General features: G+C 36.9%; 1 protein-coding gene across 2 annotated transcripts in view; it reads right to left on the reverse strand.

The window, feature by feature from the left end:
- Nucleotides 1-1,028: 1,028 nt before the first annotated feature.
- Nucleotides 1,029-22,705, reverse strand: part of SRBD1 (S1 RNA binding domain 1) — a 122,359-nt gene continuing 100,682 nt past the window's right edge. For both annotated transcript variants that reach the window (XM_036381335.1, XM_036381336.2), the window contains exons 18-22: nucleotides 19,593-19,699; nucleotides 16,858-17,034; nucleotides 14,895-15,047; nucleotides 4,293-4,477; nucleotides 1,029-2,009 (exon numbers count right to left, since the gene is read on the reverse strand). In XM_036381335.1, the coding sequence (XP_036237228.1) occupies nucleotides 1,720-2,009; nucleotides 4,293-4,477; nucleotides 14,895-15,047; nucleotides 16,858-17,034; nucleotides 19,593-19,699 (912 nt within the window). In that variant the 3' untranslated portion in view covers nucleotides 1,029-1,719. The remainder of the gene's footprint in view (nucleotides 2,010-4,292; nucleotides 4,478-14,894; nucleotides 15,048-16,857; nucleotides 17,035-19,592; nucleotides 19,700-22,705) is intronic.

The raw sequence follows: 22,705 nt of genomic DNA on the forward strand, positions 1-22,705 counted from the left end.
AAAAGATGCTACGGTCTTCACAATATTACGGATTAAGAAAATTAATTTCAGTAACAAATAAAATACCAGAGAAAGAGAAAATACTCTTTATATTATTCACTAAGTTGAGCTTCAGGAAATCAAGTTTATCTTCTCGTTAGAGAAGGCCAAGAAAATCTAGTTAATTTGCTAAGTGCTTAGATCATTCTACTGATGGACATACTGCTGTAAGTGAATGTATCACCTGCAGAAAAAAAATAATTTCAACTTCTTTGTTTTCCATCTCTATTTTCCAAGACAGTAACATGGTATTACAGTTTCTAATTTCATAACAACAAAATCTACCTTGCAGAATTATTACAGGAAAATTTCAAAAGGCCTGCAAAACATATTTCCAAGCTTTAACATAATAGAAAATGGTTGTCTTTTCTTCAGTGGACAAATCCATTGAACCTAGTAAGATCTTTTTTCATCTGTTAAATGATTATTTAATCTCCAAAATACACTGTCTACAGCTGGCTCATCATTTTGAAAACTAAAGCACAGAGCTGGGAGCTCAAACCATGGCAGTCTTTTCCTAACTCATGCATAGACCCTGTGCCAGCAGCTACTTGGACATTTGTAGTTAGAAACCTTATCATTGAAGATCTTTGACACTTGCTATAGTGTATTTGGGCTCATCTGTTGCAGACCAGAGCTTCTGCCAACTTACAGGCAAACAGGATGACTGCAAAGGAATAAATGCCCAACACACCAAAACTCCCTGTAATATACACCTGTAAACTCCCTCTACATACATATGTGTGTGTAGAGATATATATATATATATATATATATATATATCTGCTGTTGCTAGAAACTAATCTTCCATTTGAAACACCACCAAAATACCACAAAACCAAGAAGTCTCTAATTAGAAGAAGTAAACCTCCTGTGCTAGGCACTCCTAGCAGGAAACAGTGAGCAATCAAAGTCTTGGTGATCAAGCACATGTTGGAATGAAAGACAACTAGGACTGTTAAATTACTTGTAGAACCAGTACACTGAGAAAAGATGGACAGAAATGTTTTTATTTTGCAGAAGTAGTGAACAACACAAAATGTCTTTTGACACCTTTGAGTAAAGTTCCTTAAACTGCAAGGTACATCCAAATGTGTTAATCCATGATAACTGAACAAACAAAAATAATGCAGGTAAACAGACGTCAAATAAATTAAAGATAACTATTTCTAAACCATCAATAGTTTTAGTAGATTTTTTTTCCTCAGTCTACTTTTGATGCAACATCATTACCACTTAACTTCAAAAGATCATTTTTTTCCTGCCACTAGGAGCCCTCCTTTAGACTGTCAACCAGAAAACAAGCAAACTGAATGGCTGTTTTTTGGGAGGGGAGCTACAGATGTATCTGTTCGAGCAGTACTAACTGAAGATTAAGACAGCAAATCTTGCACAGACAACAGATAAGAGATCTGTCTGACAGCCCACTGGAGCTTCATTTGCTCTGCAGACAAAATAACAAGGTTGCTTGGAGGTAATCCAAAAAACTGTTCCAACAATTATTAACAGAAAGGATACAAGAAATGTGGTAAAACTGTTAAACTAAAATTAAAAAAAAAAAAAAAAGCAAGGCGCTGAAAGTTTCAAAATGTGTTCAACATTCATTAAATGCCCGACTCTCCATAACCTTGCTGACATTACTTATCCTTTAAAGTCAAGGCTCAGTTACTGAAACCCCTCTCATAAAACACGAATAAGATCCAATGTTATCCTCAGGCGAGGAATATCAACATTAAGCACTTTAACTTCCACTCTTTCTCCAGGACCTAGGCCCAGGCTTCTTCTCTTCTTCACTTTAGAGAGTTTTGCTTCTGTTATGTTTCGCACTGGAATCAAACCTGCTTTTCCCACACCAATATCAACAAAAACTCCAAATGGCGTTGCATTTTCAACTTTTCCAGTCAAAACAGCACCAACACTTAAGTCTTCAAAGCAGACTATGCTTCTCTTGAAGTCAGGTTTATCAAAATCTGTTACAGGAAACAAGAAACACAAATAAGACTCTGGAGAAAAAGGGTTTCTAAGAGTTGTTTCCAGATGATTTCTAATTAATAAGTCATCCCAAGGTAGATCTTAGGTCCCAAATACTGCTTTCTGTACATTTTAAAATAAAGACCCATCTGTGATAACTTGTTTCTTTTATTTTGTGAATCACTTGAAAAGACTTAGATTATTGAGTAAGTACACTGAATTTTGTGTAATTTTTGTAAACTATCATAAGGGGATCAGAAGCATGTTGTATAGTAAGCAGTGACTGAAAGATTCTTTGAATTTTCTCAGATCTAGGGAGAAAACACTTGAGGTGACTCGAGCTACATCAACTATACATCAAATTCTATTCCTGTAGAAATTGCTACAAATTCACAGGAAGATGAATACTCAGATTCATCACATACTAAAAGAAAAGTCAGCAAGGCATTGTTCTTAGGCTTGGTGCTCATCTGTACCATGACATCACATGAGCTTCATCACAGTGCTGCCTTGCACCAACAACTTGAAAATCACACAGGCATGATCAGAAGCAGGGATTATACGGGGATATTAATGTTCAAATTCTGTATTTAAGAGCACAGATAGATTTTTTTAAACTCTTTTATTTCCCTACCATTTTCAGCTTCTGTAGAAAACATTTCTGAGTCATCTGAATAGCTCCTCTTTCAATCTTTTCCTACCATAGTTTGACCTTTTCAAGATATAGTAAGGATTGAGATTTTCCACAAGGAACATCACCAAACCAGAATTGCAATAATTTTTCTCTGCTTGCTTTTGAGAAATAAAATTCAGCCTGAACAAGTTTATAGCTAAAATGCAATGGAATTTAATCAGTCTCCGGATCTGCATTGGCTTTGCATGGCAATTTTTCAGTAGGGAGGGGTGTGTGTGTGTGGGCTACTGTGAGTGGTGGCTTTGCCTGTATCCAATAGATCCACTCCTGTCCAAGGTCAAGCCCATTAATAATGGTGGTAAGTGCCTCTGGGATAAAATATTGTAAAAATAAAAAAAATTCCCCGTGCAACAGCAATTGCAGCCCAGGAGGGAGAAGTGAGCATATGTGACAGAAACAGCTCTGCAGACAAGGGAAGGAGGAGGAAGAGCTCCAGATGCCAGACCTGAGATTCCCATACAGCTTATGGAGGGCCCTACACCAGAACAGATGGATGCCTGAAAGAAGGCTGTGATCCTGTGGCAAGCCCACACTAGAGCAGGTTTTCTGCCAGGAATTGTGACCTCATTAGGGAACAATGAAAGCCTGTTTCTAAAGGACTTCATTCCATAGAAGGGACCTATGCCAGAGCAGTTCATGAAGAACTGCAAGGGACTCATGGGAAGAACTCATGATGGAGAAATCCATACAGCTATATAAGTCTACTAGGCTGTTCTCCAGCCATAGTCTGTCTAAAGTAATATTGAATGTTCTAGATCAGCATAATATGAATATTTCCATTGAAGATTCTCTTTTTTGCTTTTATGTCTTCCTACGTTATTAGTCTATCCTACTGTAATTTAGATGTGAGATCACCAGAAGAAATTGAGACATAGAAAATACATATTTTCAAGATCACTAGTGAGGAATATTTAAAAAATAAGCATGGAAACCATTCATGAACTAAAAAAGGGGGACAGAAATGTTAGTTTGGCTGGTTTTTAAGCATGGGTTTATTTGTTATTACAAACCTTCATCTTTGCTGTCTACCTTTATCTCCCGCTGTTGTAAGAGAATCCAGCTGTAATTTTCATTACACAACAGCGTCCCCAGATGTTTAACTTCATCTTTCTTTTCCTCTACCTCAAACTGTTCAGTACCACTGCAGGTTTTAACCAGGGTAGGTCATGAGCCACGTGCTTCATTTACACTGGTCCCCCAGAAACCAGGGCAATAGAAGTGCGGAACTACACACTACTGCTCCACAGAACTTTATTGCTACTGTTTCACCTTGGTCTCAGCATTCCCCTTTGTGATGGAGAGCCAACACAGATTCAATCAGTAGAAAGTCAACATGTTGAAATTATTTCATTTGTTAACAGCCATACAACTCCCCTTCCTATGGCTGAAAATGCCATGATTTAAGACAGGATTCACACTTACCTACAAAACTGAAAAGAAATATCTGACTATGATATAGCCTTTACCTTGACTGAGAAACATGTCCATGAAAATCTGCTACTGATTTTAGAAGAAGAAAATGTGCTGTTTTAAAACTATTATGTGGAACAAACAAACTGAGATTACAACCTTCCAAACCGAGGTTTACCTGTTCGGATGTCATAGCCTTCAGGCTGAGTGAGTCCATCAATGATCAGCTGCAGTGTGTGCACAGTGGTATTGAGCCTTTTGGCTGTGCCTTCCAGTCCTTCCTTTTGAATTACTACATTTACTTTTTGCTGCATATCTGATTTTCCTATGTCAGCTGCATTTCCTCCAATGAGAGATAAAAACCTAGGAAGTTCAAAGACAGAAACATTTGTAACATCCTTTAGTGGGAACTGAACCTTTGCTCGATTATTTTTTCATTGATGCATGAACAAAACTTCCGATAAACTATATGAACAGTTTCTCAAGTGCATGTCCTCTCAACTCATCACTGATCTGACACAAGTGGAAATTTAGAGTCTATCTGTATATATGTATCTTCTGGAACAGATTGCAAAACTAGATGCAAAATAATAAAATGCAATTAAAATCTCTTCTCAGACCAATTACTTCATCTCACAATAAAACTGAATTTCCTTATTACCGAAAGATGTCTTTTACCATGAAAGTTCCTAGAAATCAGTAAGAGTTCTAGAACAATGTTGTTGCAATTGTCACTTGTGTTCAAATTAGAATGAATGGCAATTTAGTAAAGCAACAATGAATACTCAAAATATTAATTTAAGAATCTTTAAACCCAACTTTAAAAAAACTTTACATGAAACACTTCTCTTGTCTGTAAACTTCATGATTAAGAACAATTAATTTTTCCTGATATGTGATCTCAGCCACGACCTGCATCTCATCATGAATGAGCCTCATCTACTCTGCTTTATCAGGGCCGTTATCGTTGGCAGGAAGAACAATATTCTTTTGCATGTTCACCACCACAGCAGGCAGGTAGAATTATTGGTCCTGTCCTCCAGAGTCTGATGAAACATTCCTTCCAAATTCCTAAAAGAGATTCCTTTTTCCTGCTTTGCAACAACTGTAAACTACAAGTCTCAAAAGAAGAGCTGACCAGCAGGTTCATGCCCTGAACTTGTTGGAAGACATTCCAGCTCTATAGGAAATCAAAAGCCCCTGGTACTCAACCTCCTTTCCCCTGCCAAAATACATGCAGGGGATGCATTTTTATCAAAAATCTGAGGCTAGTATTTCTTTTGTCAGGAGACCCAGAGTATTTTTTGTTTTATTTTTTTTCCTCTTTTTAACCCAAGGAACCAACTGAGATTATTTCAGGTGGTGAGCAATAGGAAGTTATATGGATTGAAACAAAAAACTGCATTTATTTTTGACAAAATATAAATGGAAGAGACATAATTAAAGGAATATCTGACTTTCAGTCAATCACAGAATTCGCCTTTGAGCATAAGGGCAAAACTTCACTTAAAAATGTCCATTAATTTTGCTAAAGGAGGACATCTGTTACAACTTCCACTTTACTGAATTCAAGTACAAGCATAGTGACTTAACTGTACAGGTAGCTCAAACAAAGAGATTTGGACTTGGTAGTGATAAATATAATGTTCACTAATTCTTTTAGCGCATACACATCTTTCATGTAGCAAAGTATGATAAAAATTAGTAACGACACCGTGGATGTTGGTGTTCTCCATATTTACAGAATTTTGCTTTGACTGCATATCAACTTTTGACATCACTTTTTAAAGTAGTTTAAGGTGGTTTGGAAGCAAAGTATACAGCAAAACAGATGCAAAATGTTCTCTAATATCAAGTGCAATTTTTTTTCCTGTAAACTAACAAATCTTACCACTACTATTCGAATATTTTGTCTAATAACAGATATGAAAAATATCTGTTCTGTTCTGTGAAACAAAACCACCCTCTTTTGCAAAGGAGCCCCAAAAGTGGTTGCCATGATAATGCTGAAAATAGGCCCAGGTGAAGTGTTCCTCCCCAGACTGCTGGGGGCTGCTGGCTGCTAACACTGGACAATGCCCCACCAGAGCACTAGTGACAGGCGGCAGCTGTCCCAGCTTTGACTGACGTGCCAGATGTAACATGACAAACCCGACCAGACTCATGACTCAACCTTCTAAATAATGTATGCTTTACCACCCACCCCTATAAACAAGTTTGCTGACACTCACGTACTTGGCTTTATTTCACTTCAAATGGAAACTCAGCTTGAGTATGTCTAAGTAGCATTTTCTCACCATTAGGATTTCACAAAATGACATTGACTTTGTAAATTGATCACGGGGTGGGTTTCACCACTGAGAAGTGTAACCACACAAAACAGCCACCAGTGCATATTAAAAAAAGCCCTGTTACATACAAAGATGTCACATGTGTGGATAATGCAATCAGAATGAACGGTGTTATATGCACATGGCTGGAAAGAAAAACAAACAGGGCACAATCCAAGTGCCTGAGCCCTCAAGTACAATTCACTAAAAGTGTTTTGCCCTCTGCTCCTTCCTCACCTCCCTCTGGACATCCCAAAGCATTTATCTGAAATGAAAAAGGATTCCTTGTCTAGGCAAGGGTGGTAGGTTTGGGTCCTATGTTATCAATTACAATTGCGTAAATAACTTATTATTGTGGTTACTGCTCGCAGGAAAATTTTGGCTCCACCTGAACATGATGCTTATACATCATGTGCCCAAATCTAAGTACATGAGAAGTCCCACCAACTTCTACAGAATTTTAATGCTCTAAAAATCACGAATTTTGTTAAGAATATTTCAGAATTATGGTTATATATCACAGGCAAAACAGAGCACTGTAACAAAGCCCAGCATGCACATGTGCAGAGAAGAAATACTCTCGATAAGAAACAGTACTATTTGTATTTTGGAAACTCTCACCATTTTAGAACAGGCTTTGGTAAAATCTATGTATTAAAGTATTTCCAAATTAAAGTAACTTGTTAGTGATTGCAGATGCAGTTAGTTTTAGAAATACTGTTCAATCTAATTACATATTTAATGTACCATTTTTACTCAAATGAATATAGCCTGAGGGCGCTTGGACAAAAAAAAAAAAAACCAATAAAAAAAAAGCACAACTCTGACTGATAGTGGTGCATTATATTGATAATTTCTATTTTCAAATGTCATTGCTAAGAAAAAATTTATTTTTCTCCTTATTAAAAACGCAACACAACAACTTCCTCCACAAGGTATTTCTAAATCAGGAAAAAAAAATGCAGTTGGTTGTAACACTCAGATACAACTATGAGAGGGAAAAAGAGGTTTCCCTTAATTTAAATATTTTGATCTTAATGTTAAACGATCTCACTACAATCCTTGAAATATCTCACTCACACAATTTGTAAACAACAGCTCCAGCTGCAGAACATAAGAACATGAATGATCTGTGCAGAAATGAAAGTCCTTAAAGTATTTGCCTGGCTACATATGTGAAATAAATAATACATAGCAGTAGCTCAAGTGCTATGTTTGTCTACTAGAAAGACAAAACCTAAAGACAAGTTAACAGAAATGGGGAAGATGAGATTTTTTTTCTGAAGTGAGGTCATTCTTCTAAGACATAATATCCTTGCTTCTTCAAATGCTGAGTATGTGAATGAATGGTGAACTTCCTGCTCAAGGTACATCAACTCAGATCAAGAGTTGCCAGAGTCTTAGGAAGAACAGGGTGAAATTTAAATAGTTTAGAATTTTGAGTTTTATGGTTTTGAGATTTAGAGAATACTCAGAAACCTTTGCGATCACCTTCATTTTAAAAGTAATCTCTTCGCAGTCTTACAGGACCTGCAGAGAATGGTCATGGATAAATGACTGGTGTTTTTATTTAATACATAATTTCATCCATCTTATTCAGATAAAGAAAGAAAGAAAAGTAGCATAAATGTAACAAATAAGCACATCATGTTCACTTAACATACACATCTGCACAAAATTATAGCACAACCTTTGCAATGCTTAAAAGATAATGTAAATTTCACTGGAAAGCAAAAAATAGTCAGAAAAGAGTAAAAATTTTACCAAGGGAAGCCTACAGTAAATTTTTAAGAAGTTACTCTAACCATCCCCTGAAAAGCTTCTTATAATGTGCAGGAGTCCTAAAGCTTTGCAAGGGCTTTAGTCACAGTCATTTCTGTTTTATGTAATCATTTCCAGCAACACGACTTAAGAGCTGGGAGTACTGGATTCATTACATTAAAGCAACATGATACGCCATTACATCTTGTCACAGTACACACATGAATTAATGGCAAAGCAGCATAATCACTCTGAAAACAAAACAACTCTGCATTAGCATGCACTTTGTTAGGTAAAACGTACATTTATGACAGTAACAAACTTAACTTATGCAGACATTTATGTTTTAGTAATGTTTGGAAGTGCAAAAGCGGTATTTGTCTAACGCAGATGTTGACTGCTCTTGCTCCCACCAGTGATACCGATCTTCAATTTTTGATTACTGATGAAGACTAGGTATCAAACAGTATTACTGCATTATTTTCTGTAATTCATTGCTGGACACAGAGAGCTAAAGATTCAAATATATCTAAAATTACCCATGTGGTTCAGCTAGACAAAGCTGTCCAACCAGTATGTTTTTCTTCAAATGCATAAATTATTAATAATGTAGATTATTTGACAGCATGCAGAAAGCACTCAGTCTATGACATTTTCAACTTACAAATTTTAAGAAACAATGAGTTTCTAAATGAGAAAAGAAAAGACACAGTTCCACTGCAGCATAGCCACTTTACCCCCATACCATTAGTCACGCTGCTGTTGGCTGCTCTCATGACTACTGATATATCACGTAACTGGAGTGCAACCCGAGATACAAAATAGTGAAACATGATTAGTTATCCACAAAGAACTAGTATACTACACTTAAAGGAGAAAATTCCATTAAAAAGGTCTTGTGAGGGTTTTGCCCAATATTTTTTTCTAAATGCAACTAGTGGGAAGTTATGTAAGTCCCAAAAATTCCAACAAATTAAAAATACATTTGATTTATGGGTCTAGTATTTACAGTGTAAATGGAGCATATTTCTCCATTATTTCCAAGTTCTTCTAATCATTCTTGTTAACTGTATTTTATAACACATTAAAGTTTTAAAATGTCTTTACTGGATGGCAATTGGCAGTGAAAGCTTTTTCTGGTCTTCTGTTTACTGACAAGATAGCTTACAAAAATATGGCCTCTAAAAATCCAGCTAAGTTAGTAGTAAAACCTGTGAATGAATTGGCCTTTTAAAGTGATTAATATGAACAGTTATTTATAATACTTAATGCCACAATTCTGCGAGTGTTCTCTGTAATTAGGGCTGTACATTGGCTATTGGAAATAGTCATTAAGTTTCATTAATTGACTGAGTTTAACTCTTTAAAGTTTCTTCTAAAAAGCCCCCAAATATAAGACTTCTTAAAGTATTAGTCTGCACATTAAATAATGAGAATACCCACACATGTGTGTGTACATGCCAGTACAGTCTCATTCAAGTGGACAAAAGATATTTCTGATGTCTTTGTAAGGAAAGGCCTCCTACCACAGTAACAATTCCTATCCTCTGTAAAAATAGTCACATGTAGACTGCATTATTAAATAGAACACAATAACTAGTTTTCAATGCTCAAATACCATACTAAGTAATAATTCCCTCCCTGATTTCTACTCCCCTTAAGCATTGCCTCAGTTGTTCCAGGACAACTAGGGGATCTGGACAGAGGCAAGCCAGCCTGCCAGCGAGCTGGAAATGCTATCAAAGGACAAAATTCCAGTTGCATAAAGGGCAGAAGAGAAAAATCTCTTTCTTTTGGTGGCGCCATCGACAGTTTTTCTTCTGCATTTTCTTATGTGCCAGTACTTGCCTTCAAAGCCAGCAAATGCAGCTTACCAGCAAAGCAAATGAGATACTATGAGTCAGCTGTTGCATCCACCCATGCAGAGTACAAGAAACACCAGCGATATTTGAAATATGACTGATTGGCCTGCAATGGAATATAAACTGTTATCGACACAAACACCTTGCTGAAATCAGCACCAAATGGAAGTGGTTTGTTTCAGGGAAGAAAAAGCCCATGAATGAGTGCTTGCTGAATTCCCTTGGGACTTTGAATTCCTGCTGAAGATATCAAGAACCATTATCAATACACAGAGAATGGCAAGATGTGAATCTTCACTCCAAGTGATGCTGCCTAGTATGTCAAAAACTTATCTTAAGGGACAACCAATCACAGTAAGCAGGACTGGCCTCTACCAGGCAAGGTCCAAAACCTGGGGAATTAGCCAAGGAAGATCCTTACCTCTGCTATTCTAAGCCACAGCTTTAGATCTTTTACATTGGCAAAAATTTTTATTTCTTGGTCAGGCTAAAATACAACCTGTCAGCCAGATGCTGCAATCTGTGAGCAGCAAATACACATTCTGAGTGCCAAGCTTTTGCAAAAAGCATTTTAATGAGATTTAAATAAAAAAGTCAGCAAATGTTAAAATTCAGTCACATGAAACCAACTGCACCCAGCAGACTGATAGAACAAAGAAAAAACACTGTTTCTTTCCAACATTTTGGTTTATAAGCATAACCTGGTTGTTTTGGTTTATAAGCATAACTTCTGGGGACTTCCTAAATATTTCCTTGGTTTTCCTACCAATCCTTTAACAACACATACCAAGAAATTGGATATGCTCTACATATTGTATTAATTGTATGTAGAAGATTCTGCCACTATTAACTGGTTTTCACATATAGACTTTTCAAAAACATAAAACATGGTTCTGCTTTGCAGGAAAATGGGCTGTCTATAAAGTTTTCAGGTTTTTATTTAGCTTTTTGGAAATTCCAAATCATAGTATTTAGAGGTGTTTGTAAGCTTGATCACTGCACACGACAAAGCCAAGCTTTGTCAGTGTGGAAACCATGAAGAAAAATGCTTTGGGGTCTTCTGCAGAGCGTGTTAAATCACTAGTAGGATATTTTCCAATTATTTTACAGAAATTGTACAGATTTTAAGTTAAGATGCTTAAATGTCATAAATCAATCATACCAGCACCATTTGTGCCACTGTAGTAAAGATTACATCAGTGTTTCCATTATAAAAACCCTATTTTTCTAAATCAGCCCTAAAAATTGGCTCCAGCCTGAAGTTTGGCAACCGAAGTCACCACTTGGGACTAATTCTTTTAACCATATTTTTCTTTAATGGATTGGCTTTTCAAGCTACAAAACAGTCCTGAAAAAGAAAATTAGTGGTTTCAAATTTTGGTAAATTTCTATCCCTCAAAAACACTGTTTTAAAACCTGATAATTTTGCATGTCATAAATCTGCAATGTAGACTGCTGCCTTTGGGTAATTTGGCTATAAGCAGTGGATAAAAATCACCATCTTATTTAATTTAAAAATAAATGCAATTTTCCATGAAAACTTTTAGTCCAGTAAAACTTTCAGAAACTACTTTCTATAGCAAGATGTGGTAGGCATTGCATGAGGAAGCCTTTAGGATTAAATTACATAGCAGCTATTCCATACATTTTAATTTTCATGGTAAGAGGTATGTAATACTGGATTTTTGATCAAATCTGTTCATATTCAGGACAATTCTGCCCTTTGGCAAGACAGATCCACCTGTGAACTTGACACACTCCCTAACAGGTCAGTGTAAGCACAGAAAAAGAATAAATACTCTGATAGCACTAGAGTCACAGAACTCTTTAAGATGTATTATTTTCAAAACTTTATTATGAAATATCAATTCTAACCTACATCTAACAGTTTTAACTTTTCTCATGCATTTTAAGTTATAAGAATTATCAATTAGGTTTGAAACTAGTTTAATTCTAGCATTCTAGAAAGACTTTCAGATATTGACCAATTTCCATAACACCTCCAACCAACACCAAGAACATGATTTGATCTTCAGGCTCTCAAAAGCTTTCTCATGAACGTAGGCTCAGCAAAAAAAGAATTACAAGCCCAGTCCCATCCACTGCCTGTCAGCAAAACTTGCCAACAGCCCTGATAAACTTTGGACTGAATCCTCCAGGCAGTCTGAATTCCTAGTAAATTTTTTCCTAATTCATACTCAGGGAGGAAAAAAGGTTTAGAAAGCTGTTTTCATAAGTTCTGAGAAACTTAGCAGCTCATATGCTTTTTTTGAAAAGTCATTTTAAATATATAATCATTGCTAAATTATAGCATTAGTTGCTTGAGGGGAGGATGTCTGGTTTATATTTAGCCCTTAATGTCACCAGTGTCAATTTTTATTACTACACATCTTGGCTTTTGTCAGTTTGCTGCAGAGCTGTATTTTCTTTTCTCAAAACAGCTATTTGCCATAATGAAAAAACATTAAAGATATTTGCCCTCTTTCCCATACCATTTTGTGATATCAAGTTGCTGCACAGTCATACAATCTATACCATGAAAGTTATCACCTACATATTTAATATGCTTTCAAGGAAACAAGAGAAAAATACAGATACTGTTGTCCATAAAGTACATTCACAGAAAGCACTTGGAGATTTTTTTACCCTCATCATACTATGTGTAGAGGTACAAAAAATGTAACAAGTAAAACAGAGAAAGCCAAAAGGATGAAGAAAAGACTGATACAATTAGTACAGAGAGAGATGCTATGCTTATTAGTTCTGGTGTTTCATTAGCAGATATTGTAATTGTTGTTTTATATTTGCTTTGTAATCAACTTATATTCTTTTGCATTAAAAAAAAAACCAAAACCCCACAACAAAATCCTGTTTGGTGCAACATCTATGACATGCATTTGGATGTCATAGATGGATGTCAAACTAAATACTTCATCTGAAAATTCCATCTAGGACGACAAAGTGTTTGGTGAGAAACAGAGAATAGAAAATGGCACTGCAGGAAATCTGCTGTAAAGTACTTGCATGATAAAGAGAGATGATGAGATAGATTAATACTGGTCTTCAGCCATGTAATACTCCTGCACTGGCTTAGAAGCAATCTAAGTCTGGGTCTGAAGCTGTGCACATTTTAAGACTCAGCAAGGCACCTTCTAAGCAGTGCTGGCTGTGCAATAGGTGCCAGTCCCCTCACTGAAACATGCACAAGCCTAGGACTCAAACCACTGTCTTGGCTGAGATGTAAAAATCATGCTCATTAATTTTTTCATTCTGCTTTTTGTTAAATAGTGCTAGTGATAGGTTCTCAGTTGAATTTCAAACCACAATTATATGATATGTGCTACCTACCAAAATGATACAATTTCAGCTGTATGTGAATATCTGTTCTACCCTATGCAGTAATAATCCCACTCACCACTTCATATATAAAAGTCACCTGTGCTGCTTTGGAAACCAAGTTACAATTCTTTATTTTCTGACCAGCCCTTGTGAAAATATTGTATGTAGGGAAATTACTGTACTATTCCACCATTAACAGCATGTACTTCTCTGCTCTCTAAAGCAATCTGTCCACATCAGGCTTTAAGCAAGGCTGGTAGGTAGCATTGTGACACTTTACTAACAATGTTATTAGTGTACCAGGGCTGGAAAGATAAAGACAAAAATCTGAGTACTTGAAATCTAAATTGAATGAAATTCAATATTGAAAATCAAAATTATTTTTGAATAATCAATTCATTTTTGTTTTTCACATTAACTGACTTACATGGAATCATTTTCAGTTAGGGTGATCAAGCTGTACACCCTAAAATCCACCTACCAAACAAGAGATCTTTAAGATGAGGATCTTGAATGATGTTTTTTTCCCACAGCTACACAGGGAAATGTTGATGTGTAAGGAAAAAAGGGGAATGGTCATGGAAAAGGAGAGACCAAAGTTATCTACACACTGCACAATTGCAATAGACTCTAACAGGAAATTGAACAGTGGGTCCTAGAATCAAGCACAAAGAAGGATCAACTGTGGCAGGGAGAGGATGGAAACAAAAGTTCACTGCATGCCTAGCAGAAGGAAAACATGGAGACCTACGGATAGGAGGAGAAAACAGAGTACACCCTGAAGGGAAGGTGTCCTAAAAATGCAATATCCTGTATGACTTTTTAGGTAAGAAAATCAAGCTTTGTGAAGTCAGAAGTTCTGCATCTCTCATTGAGGTTTAAAGATGGTTTTGGTTATAAAACAGGAAGGACAAGTTTGTTTGTCCAGGCATAATATTCTCAACAGAGATCATAAGAACCTTAAAGCAACTGGCTACTAGTGAAATTAGCTTCAGTACTTTTTAAGAAAAGAACCTGTTCAGTAAAATCCAGTTGAAAAATAAATATGTGCCTATTTATGGTGGGAGATGTTTTCTGAAAAGCGGAGTCCAATTTCAGCCAGGGCTGCTGATAGAAAAGATCACAGCTTACAGCAGTATTTCAGAGGCACACATGGATTCCTAATTATTTTTTTTCTGACATACACAAAAACCATTCTCTTCTTTTAGCCACTTAGTAAAACAATCATACTATTCATGTATTTGGGAACTTTTATATACATCTTAATTAGATCTTGCAATATCAACATTTAATTTTAAAGGCCCGAAGTAATGACACATGCTCACATATATCTGAACCATACCTTCTTCTTGAAGACAGGGGTGAAAGCTTCAAAGCAATATAAATATTCCTGTCTCAAAAGACTGAGCAGGCTGTCATCAGAAAAATCAGAACTTTCATTTTAAAAATTGATGGTGTCAATGGTTCAAAAGCTTTCCCATCACTTACCTCATTGCAATGTTGTAAGACTCTGGATGAATGCAAGTTTGGTCCAAAGGATTGGGCTGCTGTGAGGCACATGATGTTAGTTTACTCTTCTTTTTACTCAGTGCACCTGCTTTAGTCAAAAGTGCATGACTTTCAACTTCATTTTTCTTATTACTGCCAGAAATCAAAAATGGACATGTCACTTTCAATGAAGATGATCCTGTTCCAGTGTCCACACACAAAACCAATATATTTTTTTCCCTGAAGTCCTCAAACAAAAAAATTTATCAGGACACATTAAAGGCATCAAAATTACTCCTACTGTAAATGCTCCTTTCATGCCTCTTTGTTTTTTTTCCTAAATCACAAGTGGCTCCTGCTTTTGGAGGACAAAAGAGAATGCATTGAAGGACCTGAAACTAGCAGTGGCATTTTGGGCTCCACTCATCACCTGCTGGCAGAAATGCAAACATATTTTCCTCTTTCCATATCAATTCTTAAAATAACCACTATTTGTTAAATTTCACATAAAAAGCACCAAAATTATTTCATATAGCAATCTAAAGTCAAAGTGATTAGAAAGGATAAAAATGAAACATCAAAGTTATTTTCAAAAGCTTCTGGTTATGTCACCTGGACCCACAAGAAGTGTTGTAGAGGCAGTGCTGTTAGAGCTTTACTTTGGCCTTAAAACCCATTTCTCAGGTTATACACTGTTCCCAAGTTTTACAGAATCTGACTAACATCAGAATTGTGTTCCAGGAAGGTTAAAAGACCCCCAAAACAATGTTCACATTTCACCAATGAACATTTGGAGGGCGAAAAAGCCACCAACCTTTTTTTCATTGGTTGCATTGCAAACTAGAGAACCTAGAACAGATCTGTACAAGGTAAGACCTATCAATCATAGAGAGCTTTGGAAGCAATTTCTTTGGTCTTCTGGTGCTTACAGCGAGCACCATTTGGCCTGCAGCCTATGCCTCCCTGCCAGATGGGCAACCAATCTGTACACCTTCCACCTGGGCAGAAAGCCAGTCCCCATGTGCCCACATCCTGCCTGGAAGTTACGCATGTGCTGTTCGGCCAGCAGCAACTGGGAATACAGCATTGCTTCTGAGTACTGCCCCTGGCTAAAACATAGTGTCTGCTTCCCAGGAAAATATTTTTTTTTGAGAAAAGCCAATGGCAAAAGTGTGGGGATGGAGCTACTGCCATGCCCTTTCTTAGTTCTTTATTTTGGAAGGAGAAATGAGAAAAGGCAGGAGAAGAGACATTGTGCTAGAAAGGGCATTTCCAGTTGTAGAAAGGTCAAGAGGAGCTCTATGAATGGCTGAAAGAGTAGAAGACATGGTACAGAATCAGGGAATGAGATGACAGAAGAGGATGATGCACTGTTGACAAACTGGACTTGGGAAAAGGCCTCACAGGAACCTTTCCAAAGGTTCTGTATTTCAGACAGAAGACAGTCACATCACACTTGCTAGGAACAGGAGTATAATATAGACATAGTTTAATCTAGGCAGATACTCAACTTCCTCTCTCCAGGTAATGAAATTGAAACTCCAAAAATCTGCACTAGTTTACTACCATTAAGTTCTGCAGAATAATCTTTATCATATTAAATTAGTTAATTTACAGATCTCTGTATTATGTCTGAAAAACAAGCCTAAAGTTTTAATATCTCAAATCACAACACTGCTGCACGACAAATTTTTTTTAGCAATTCAGAGGCAACATTTTTATTTCAACTTACATATTTATCAAAACCTGACTTAGAGGACTAGGCTAACAAGCCATGACTATTCAGGGGAAAAACTATCTTCAACCATGGACTTTAACAAGTTAATTTGTTGTCTTTCAGAGCACAGAGCACCTAGTGGTGCAGGATTCCTTGAGTCTCAAGCATGAATACAAAGCAGAAAAGGGGGAAGTCTTCTCATTCTATTTTAGACAATTTATTCAGAACAGTTAAAATCTCTATTACCTGCAAAAAGTCTTTATATATTCTTGATTGAATCTGATGAAGCCAGCACATTGTTGGAAGGTTTTGGGACCCAAACCTTTAACTTCTTTGAGCTGTTCTCGGTTTATAAATGGTCCGTTCTTCTCTCGCCATTCAATTATATTTTTAGCCCTGTTAGTATTCAGTCCTGCAATGTGTCTAAGAGAAAATTTACAAAATACTTTTATTACCATTGAACAGTCACTATTGCAAGTGCTACACATTACATGGATACACATTCCTATAGAAAATCTGGTTTATAAAACTTTAAAACTGCTAAGAAATTAGCAAACAGACTCCCAGACCAAAGGCATTGTCTGAAAAGGATCTTAGCTCTGTGGAAGGAATCCACTCAAGTCAAGAAAACTCAGTACAGCAATCCAGTTCTGTACATGCCTAACTAGTAAGCCAGGGACGTGTAATTTATGATCTGTTGGCTATTTCCGTAATGCCAGTTCAATTTGTCATGTCTTATGGCCTGCCCCCAGCTGCCCTCTTCAGGAAACAGTGTGGGAGGAGGGTTCAGAACAGATAAATTGTTCCTGTAAGAACAGCCCCCTCTCAGCCCTTCCAATGGTACTGAAACACCTTGCCTTGCACATGAAGGGCTCAGATCTGCTACCCAGAAGGAGAGTGGCTGGGAGCAGCTTGCCTTCCTCAAGCAGTTGAACTGATCCACAAAGCTTATTTCTTTTCTCTGAGCTCTTCCTAAAATAAAAAGCAGCTGGGAACAGGCTGCATGACTTATTCTGAGGGCAACTTGGACCTGGCCAAGAGCTTACCTGTGAAGTGCAACAGTGGTTAGTCAGGCTCCTTCAGGAAGTTGTGGGTTTGCAGCACATTTTCTTTATGTACATGTGAGTAAAACTTTCTGTGTGTGGTGTAGGTTAATCGTAAAAAGAGAGAAGAGCTCTTGTGGGGAGTTACTCATGGCACTAGTGAAGGAAATGTCACCCACTAGGCTTTATCTATCTGATGCCATTGCTTCAAGTCAGCAGCAGCAGTGACCTGTTTGTGGAATGGCATGAACTGATTCTAGAAAAACACTACCAGCAAAACCAGCAAGAGTCATAAAATGTCAGGGGGAAAAAAGAAAAAATATTTCCATTATTCTCATGCTCAAGCAAAAGTTAAAAAATAGTCCAAAGTTGATGAAAGCTAAGAATGAAATTAGAGGGACACACCTTTAACCACAGACAGAATATTAATCATTAGGAATGGAATTTTCTTCTAAAATTTCTTAGAAACATTGAGAAATCCAGCTTGTTTATACTGACAAAGGAACATTACACAGTATTGACAGAATTGACAGAATTTTCCACTGACGATCTCAAGTCTTTCAAGCACAATACTCAGCAGATTAATGCAAATACTGCAGCACTGTCATCCCCTCCCTGTGTACTATGTGTCAAGAAGTGTATTTGATGCATCAGAAACCACAAACAGAAAGCTCTGCTCCAGCTGCAATCTAGCTAGGGTGACAATCTGATAAACTGGATGTCTAAAGGAAAACATAAGACTGCATCTACACAGAACAGCAGACTTGAACAATTCTAAGCCAGGCTAATTAGACCACACAAAATACTTACACAATGTGGTTACCACCTGCAGCCCTGTCTGTACAGGGTTACCCCACATTCAGTTTTGTGGAGGCACAGTAGCATCTCAGGCTGATGCTTCCTGCTGAAGTGGACAATACAACTGTTCCTTCAGACTCAGCTTATCCTATGATTCTATTCTGTTTCACAGAATGAAAGCTTCATTTGTCATTTAGGTACCTTGCTTTCCACTTGCTTTCTTCCTAAAAGCTGATCTAAATCCAAAAGCATGTAAGACAGAAGAAATCAGGCACTGGGCAGGGGGGTGGACATGCAGAGAAAGAACATGGAAGTGGAAAACCAAAAAGAATAGAAAGAGAGTCTCTTACAAAATACAGAAATATGTTTTTGAGAAAGATTCTAAGGGGCTAAAAAACTAAAATATAGTGATATCAGGAATGCATTTTTCCTAACTTTCACACCTAATATAATTTTCATTACTGATTATGGACAGTATATTAGGGAAGAAGAATATGGACAGAACATTATGAACATTCTTTTCCTTCCCCTCCTACTATGGAGGATGAAAGCAGTACTTTTACTCTTCTGAGAGTCTAAACAATACTGAATTCTACACACTCAAGAGAGAATGAGCTTTTAGTTTCTAGCCCTGAAAAATAAAGTCCAGAACATTCTTCAAGTAAACACGGCATAACTACCTAATAAAAAAAACAAACAGCAAAAAGGGATACATTTTTCAAGTTTCCCCTTAAATCTTTCCTTGTCTCCTTTCCTTGCCCAAGTTTTACAACCTGTTCCACTTAGAAGTACCTATAAAAATACCTTCTAAGAGACAAAGTACATTTGAAAATACCTTTCTCCATGTAAAAATACGTATTACATATATCACATTTTTCTAAAATTGCAGTGTTGGCTAAAAATTTTTAAATATCTGTTTTTCTCTGAAGCATAGTTTTACCCTGGAGAATCACACATATCCTTAAAACCTGACTCTTAATGATTCAGTGAAATACTGTCTTACTGTGTCATTTTTATGTAATTGGAAGTTTAACACAAGAGCCATTTGCTCCAGCTGAGCTTGAGTCAGATGGCAGACTAAACAGAGACTCTGTGATCCAGAGCCATGTAATTACTGGAATAGGAAAATGTTTCACTCACCTTAATAGTATTTCTGAGCAGATGTTAATATCAACTCCTACAAAGCTGACACACTCTTCAACCACACTGTCCAGAGTTGCTTTGAGCAAAGTCTGTGATACATCATGCTAAGAAACAAAAATAGAGATATCTGGTTACTGAAGGATTGAAGTGTACATAAACAGGAACTGCATATAGCACTAACATCAATAAAATAGCTGCTGGAACTTAATAATATCTTTTGTGAAGGTAGCAGTTAAAAATATGAATTGTAGAATATATTTTTTAAAATGCCCTCAATATCTCTTTGAAACATTTTTGCTGTGATACAAATCTCTATAATAAAGACACACTTCATATCCCGGTATTGCTCTTTAATAACCATTTCCCTGCATCTTGTAAAAACAAAACTTTATTTAAAACTCAAAAGGAGTAATGCTTCTGGTCCATCCACCAGGTGTTGTCTTTAATCTGACATACCTATAAAATCAGTTTATTAAAATAAGTAGAGAAGAGATCACAAATGCTGTACTTTTGCATCAGTACACACAGATATTTGCAAAATAGTCCATTTACGTGCATGACACTACAGCAGAGTTATTATTTACTAAATGAAAAGGCCATGCACTGTATGAAGGTGGGCAAATACATAAGGTACTTATCAACCCCATGGCAACAAAATGTTTCAAATTTTGAACAGATATTTCTGGGAAGATTGGCAGGTCCTTGACCAAAGCACCACTAATGGAAATGTTCACAGTGTTTCCCCCTTTTCCCCCTAAAACAAAAATCAGTCACACTTGTCAAAGTTAAAAGTTCTCAAGCTCTAAGATTTCTTTTCCTCCCAAATGCAGGCATATTTCAGCCTGTAACTGCGAGTTCCCCACACAAGCCCATCAGTGCTTAGAAGTCTGACCTGGAGGGAGAAGCCTCTCTAAATGCAGGAGCTAATTCAATCACTATGTTGGCTTAGCTTCAGGGCTCTTCTGCATCACTCATGTAAATCTGGGTTGATCTGTTGTGGTTTCACTATGCATTCATTTAGGACATCAAGCTGGATCCAAGCCAAGGCACCAAACACTTCATCCATTACTTTGTTTTACGTTCTAAGCCATTCAGATCTTTTAAAGATTTCACGGTTAAATTTAACATGCCAATAGCATCAATCCCAATCTACTAACGCTGGTAGTTCATTAAGCAGTGGTTAATAACTGGGGCAGTTGTAAAACTTCAGGCAATTCATTTCATAGCTCCCTATTTCAGGTGATGGTAATGGGACGCATTTTCATGATGTGATATAGAATAAAGTAGCTTACAAACACAAAGCTCGTATTTTGCCAATATGACTCTTCCTATATTAATTTTGCATGCAAAACACCACGTACATGCACAAGATCTGGCATTTGCACACATCCTTCGTCTCATAACCACAAAGCTTGCTTGTACACCCGGCAGATCAAACATCAGTTTCTACTTACTAATGCATTGCTACTGCAACATAATAGCTTCTTTTTTGAATAAAAAGACAAACAAAAAATCCCACACCGTCAAAAGAAGTCTTATGTTTCCTTACGTTGCATTTTTGACTTACTGAAGATGTAACTTCTCTTAATGAGGAATATATTCCCCCCTCCTCTGGCATCAGCCACATAATATACTAGAGCTAAAGGCTTCCAGCTCACATTCACACTCATGCAAGAAATGCATTTATATAACACAGCACAAGAACAAAAATTAAATGTCCAGAAACAACACCCACATCTTCTCCTCTTTGCCAAGTACAGCTGCCAAATACGGGCTAGGTTTTTCACTAAATACTTTATTTGAGGTTCACTGGATGATAAAGATTCTAATTAAAATTTTTTTTTCATTATGATGAAGGAAGGCATAAGGAGAATAAAGATGTAGAAGACAACTTCCTTCTGCTCTTAGGGAAGGCTACTGAATCAAAAGTACTTGCAAGTTGATTACGATACAGTTTCACAAGTTACATTAACAAATTCTATTAACTGCAGCAGTTCCTGGCCTCCTTGGAAAAAAACATCTTGTTCTAGACAACTGTTCTGAATATAGAGTCCATGGCAAAGGGAAGTTGCCATGTTGTCAAGTTGCTGCTTCCTCAAGTTTCAGATTCATTCCTTAAGATAATGATGATGATTCTTCAGTAGGAACAACATGATTCAAACAGTCACTGCCTCCACAATGCCTTCTAGCATAGGATGTCGTAAAGAAGGAAATCCATTAATCTGGTTGAAGCTTTCTAAGGAGCTCTTTGGAAGAGACTTGATTCAGCAGAAGCTTTATTTCCAGCCTACAGAAAGTGAACCTTGATAGGAATTCAGTCTACTATATTCCCCGAAAATCAAGGAAAGGATCTGTCACAATCAAAAGCTAAGCGTTCTAAAATATCTCTGCTAATGGAAGAAACGCCAGTGCTCACACAACCTCATTTTCAAATGCACCATTGGTATTTATCTAAAGACCTGAGTTTGTGATTCCAATAGTTTCTGTAAAATTCATGAAATACAAAACACACATCTTGAAAAAAACTATAGTACTTAACTGTCTCTTTCTCTTGCCAAGAAGACAAAACGTTCTCAGGTCTCTCAAAGATGACTTGCATCTTAACTTTATTTCTGTTTGACAGTCGTCATTAAAAAACCAAAACAAGACATTCACCAGTTGTTCTTTATTGCACCAACACGCAAGTGTCACGTGACTTGGAATGGACATGACAGCACATATGTGAAGGCACAGATAAAGTGAACAGGCAGATGTGACAGAACAGGATAAGCATAAAACAATCCCTAAGCTACCAGTACCTCACTGAAGTAAGGTACATTTAGCAAGTGAATGATGTTAAGTTGTAAAAGTCAGGAAAACTTTCCAGATGGCAAACCTGCCTCCCAAGATGCAGCTCCTGACCATCAGGGCTTTCTTTGGCTATAACGAAGGAATTTTTACACCCCTCTTTACACTAAAAGGAGGCACAGAGAAGTGTTACACATTTAGTTTCTAAAAGTAGTTAAAAATATTATCTCAATACCACTGCCAAGACTTCCTACTACCCAAAGGTTACATTTCAGAAAGGTTTAAAGTACAGTTTAAAGTAAGTAAAGAGTGTGTTTTCCACT

This window comes from Molothrus ater, chromosome 3, assembly GCF_012460135.2.
Source record: "Molothrus ater isolate BHLD 08-10-18 breed brown headed cowbird chromosome 3, BPBGC_Mater_1.1, whole genome shotgun sequence".
Taxonomy (NCBI): Eukaryota; Metazoa; Chordata; class Aves; order Passeriformes; family Icteridae; genus Molothrus; species Molothrus ater.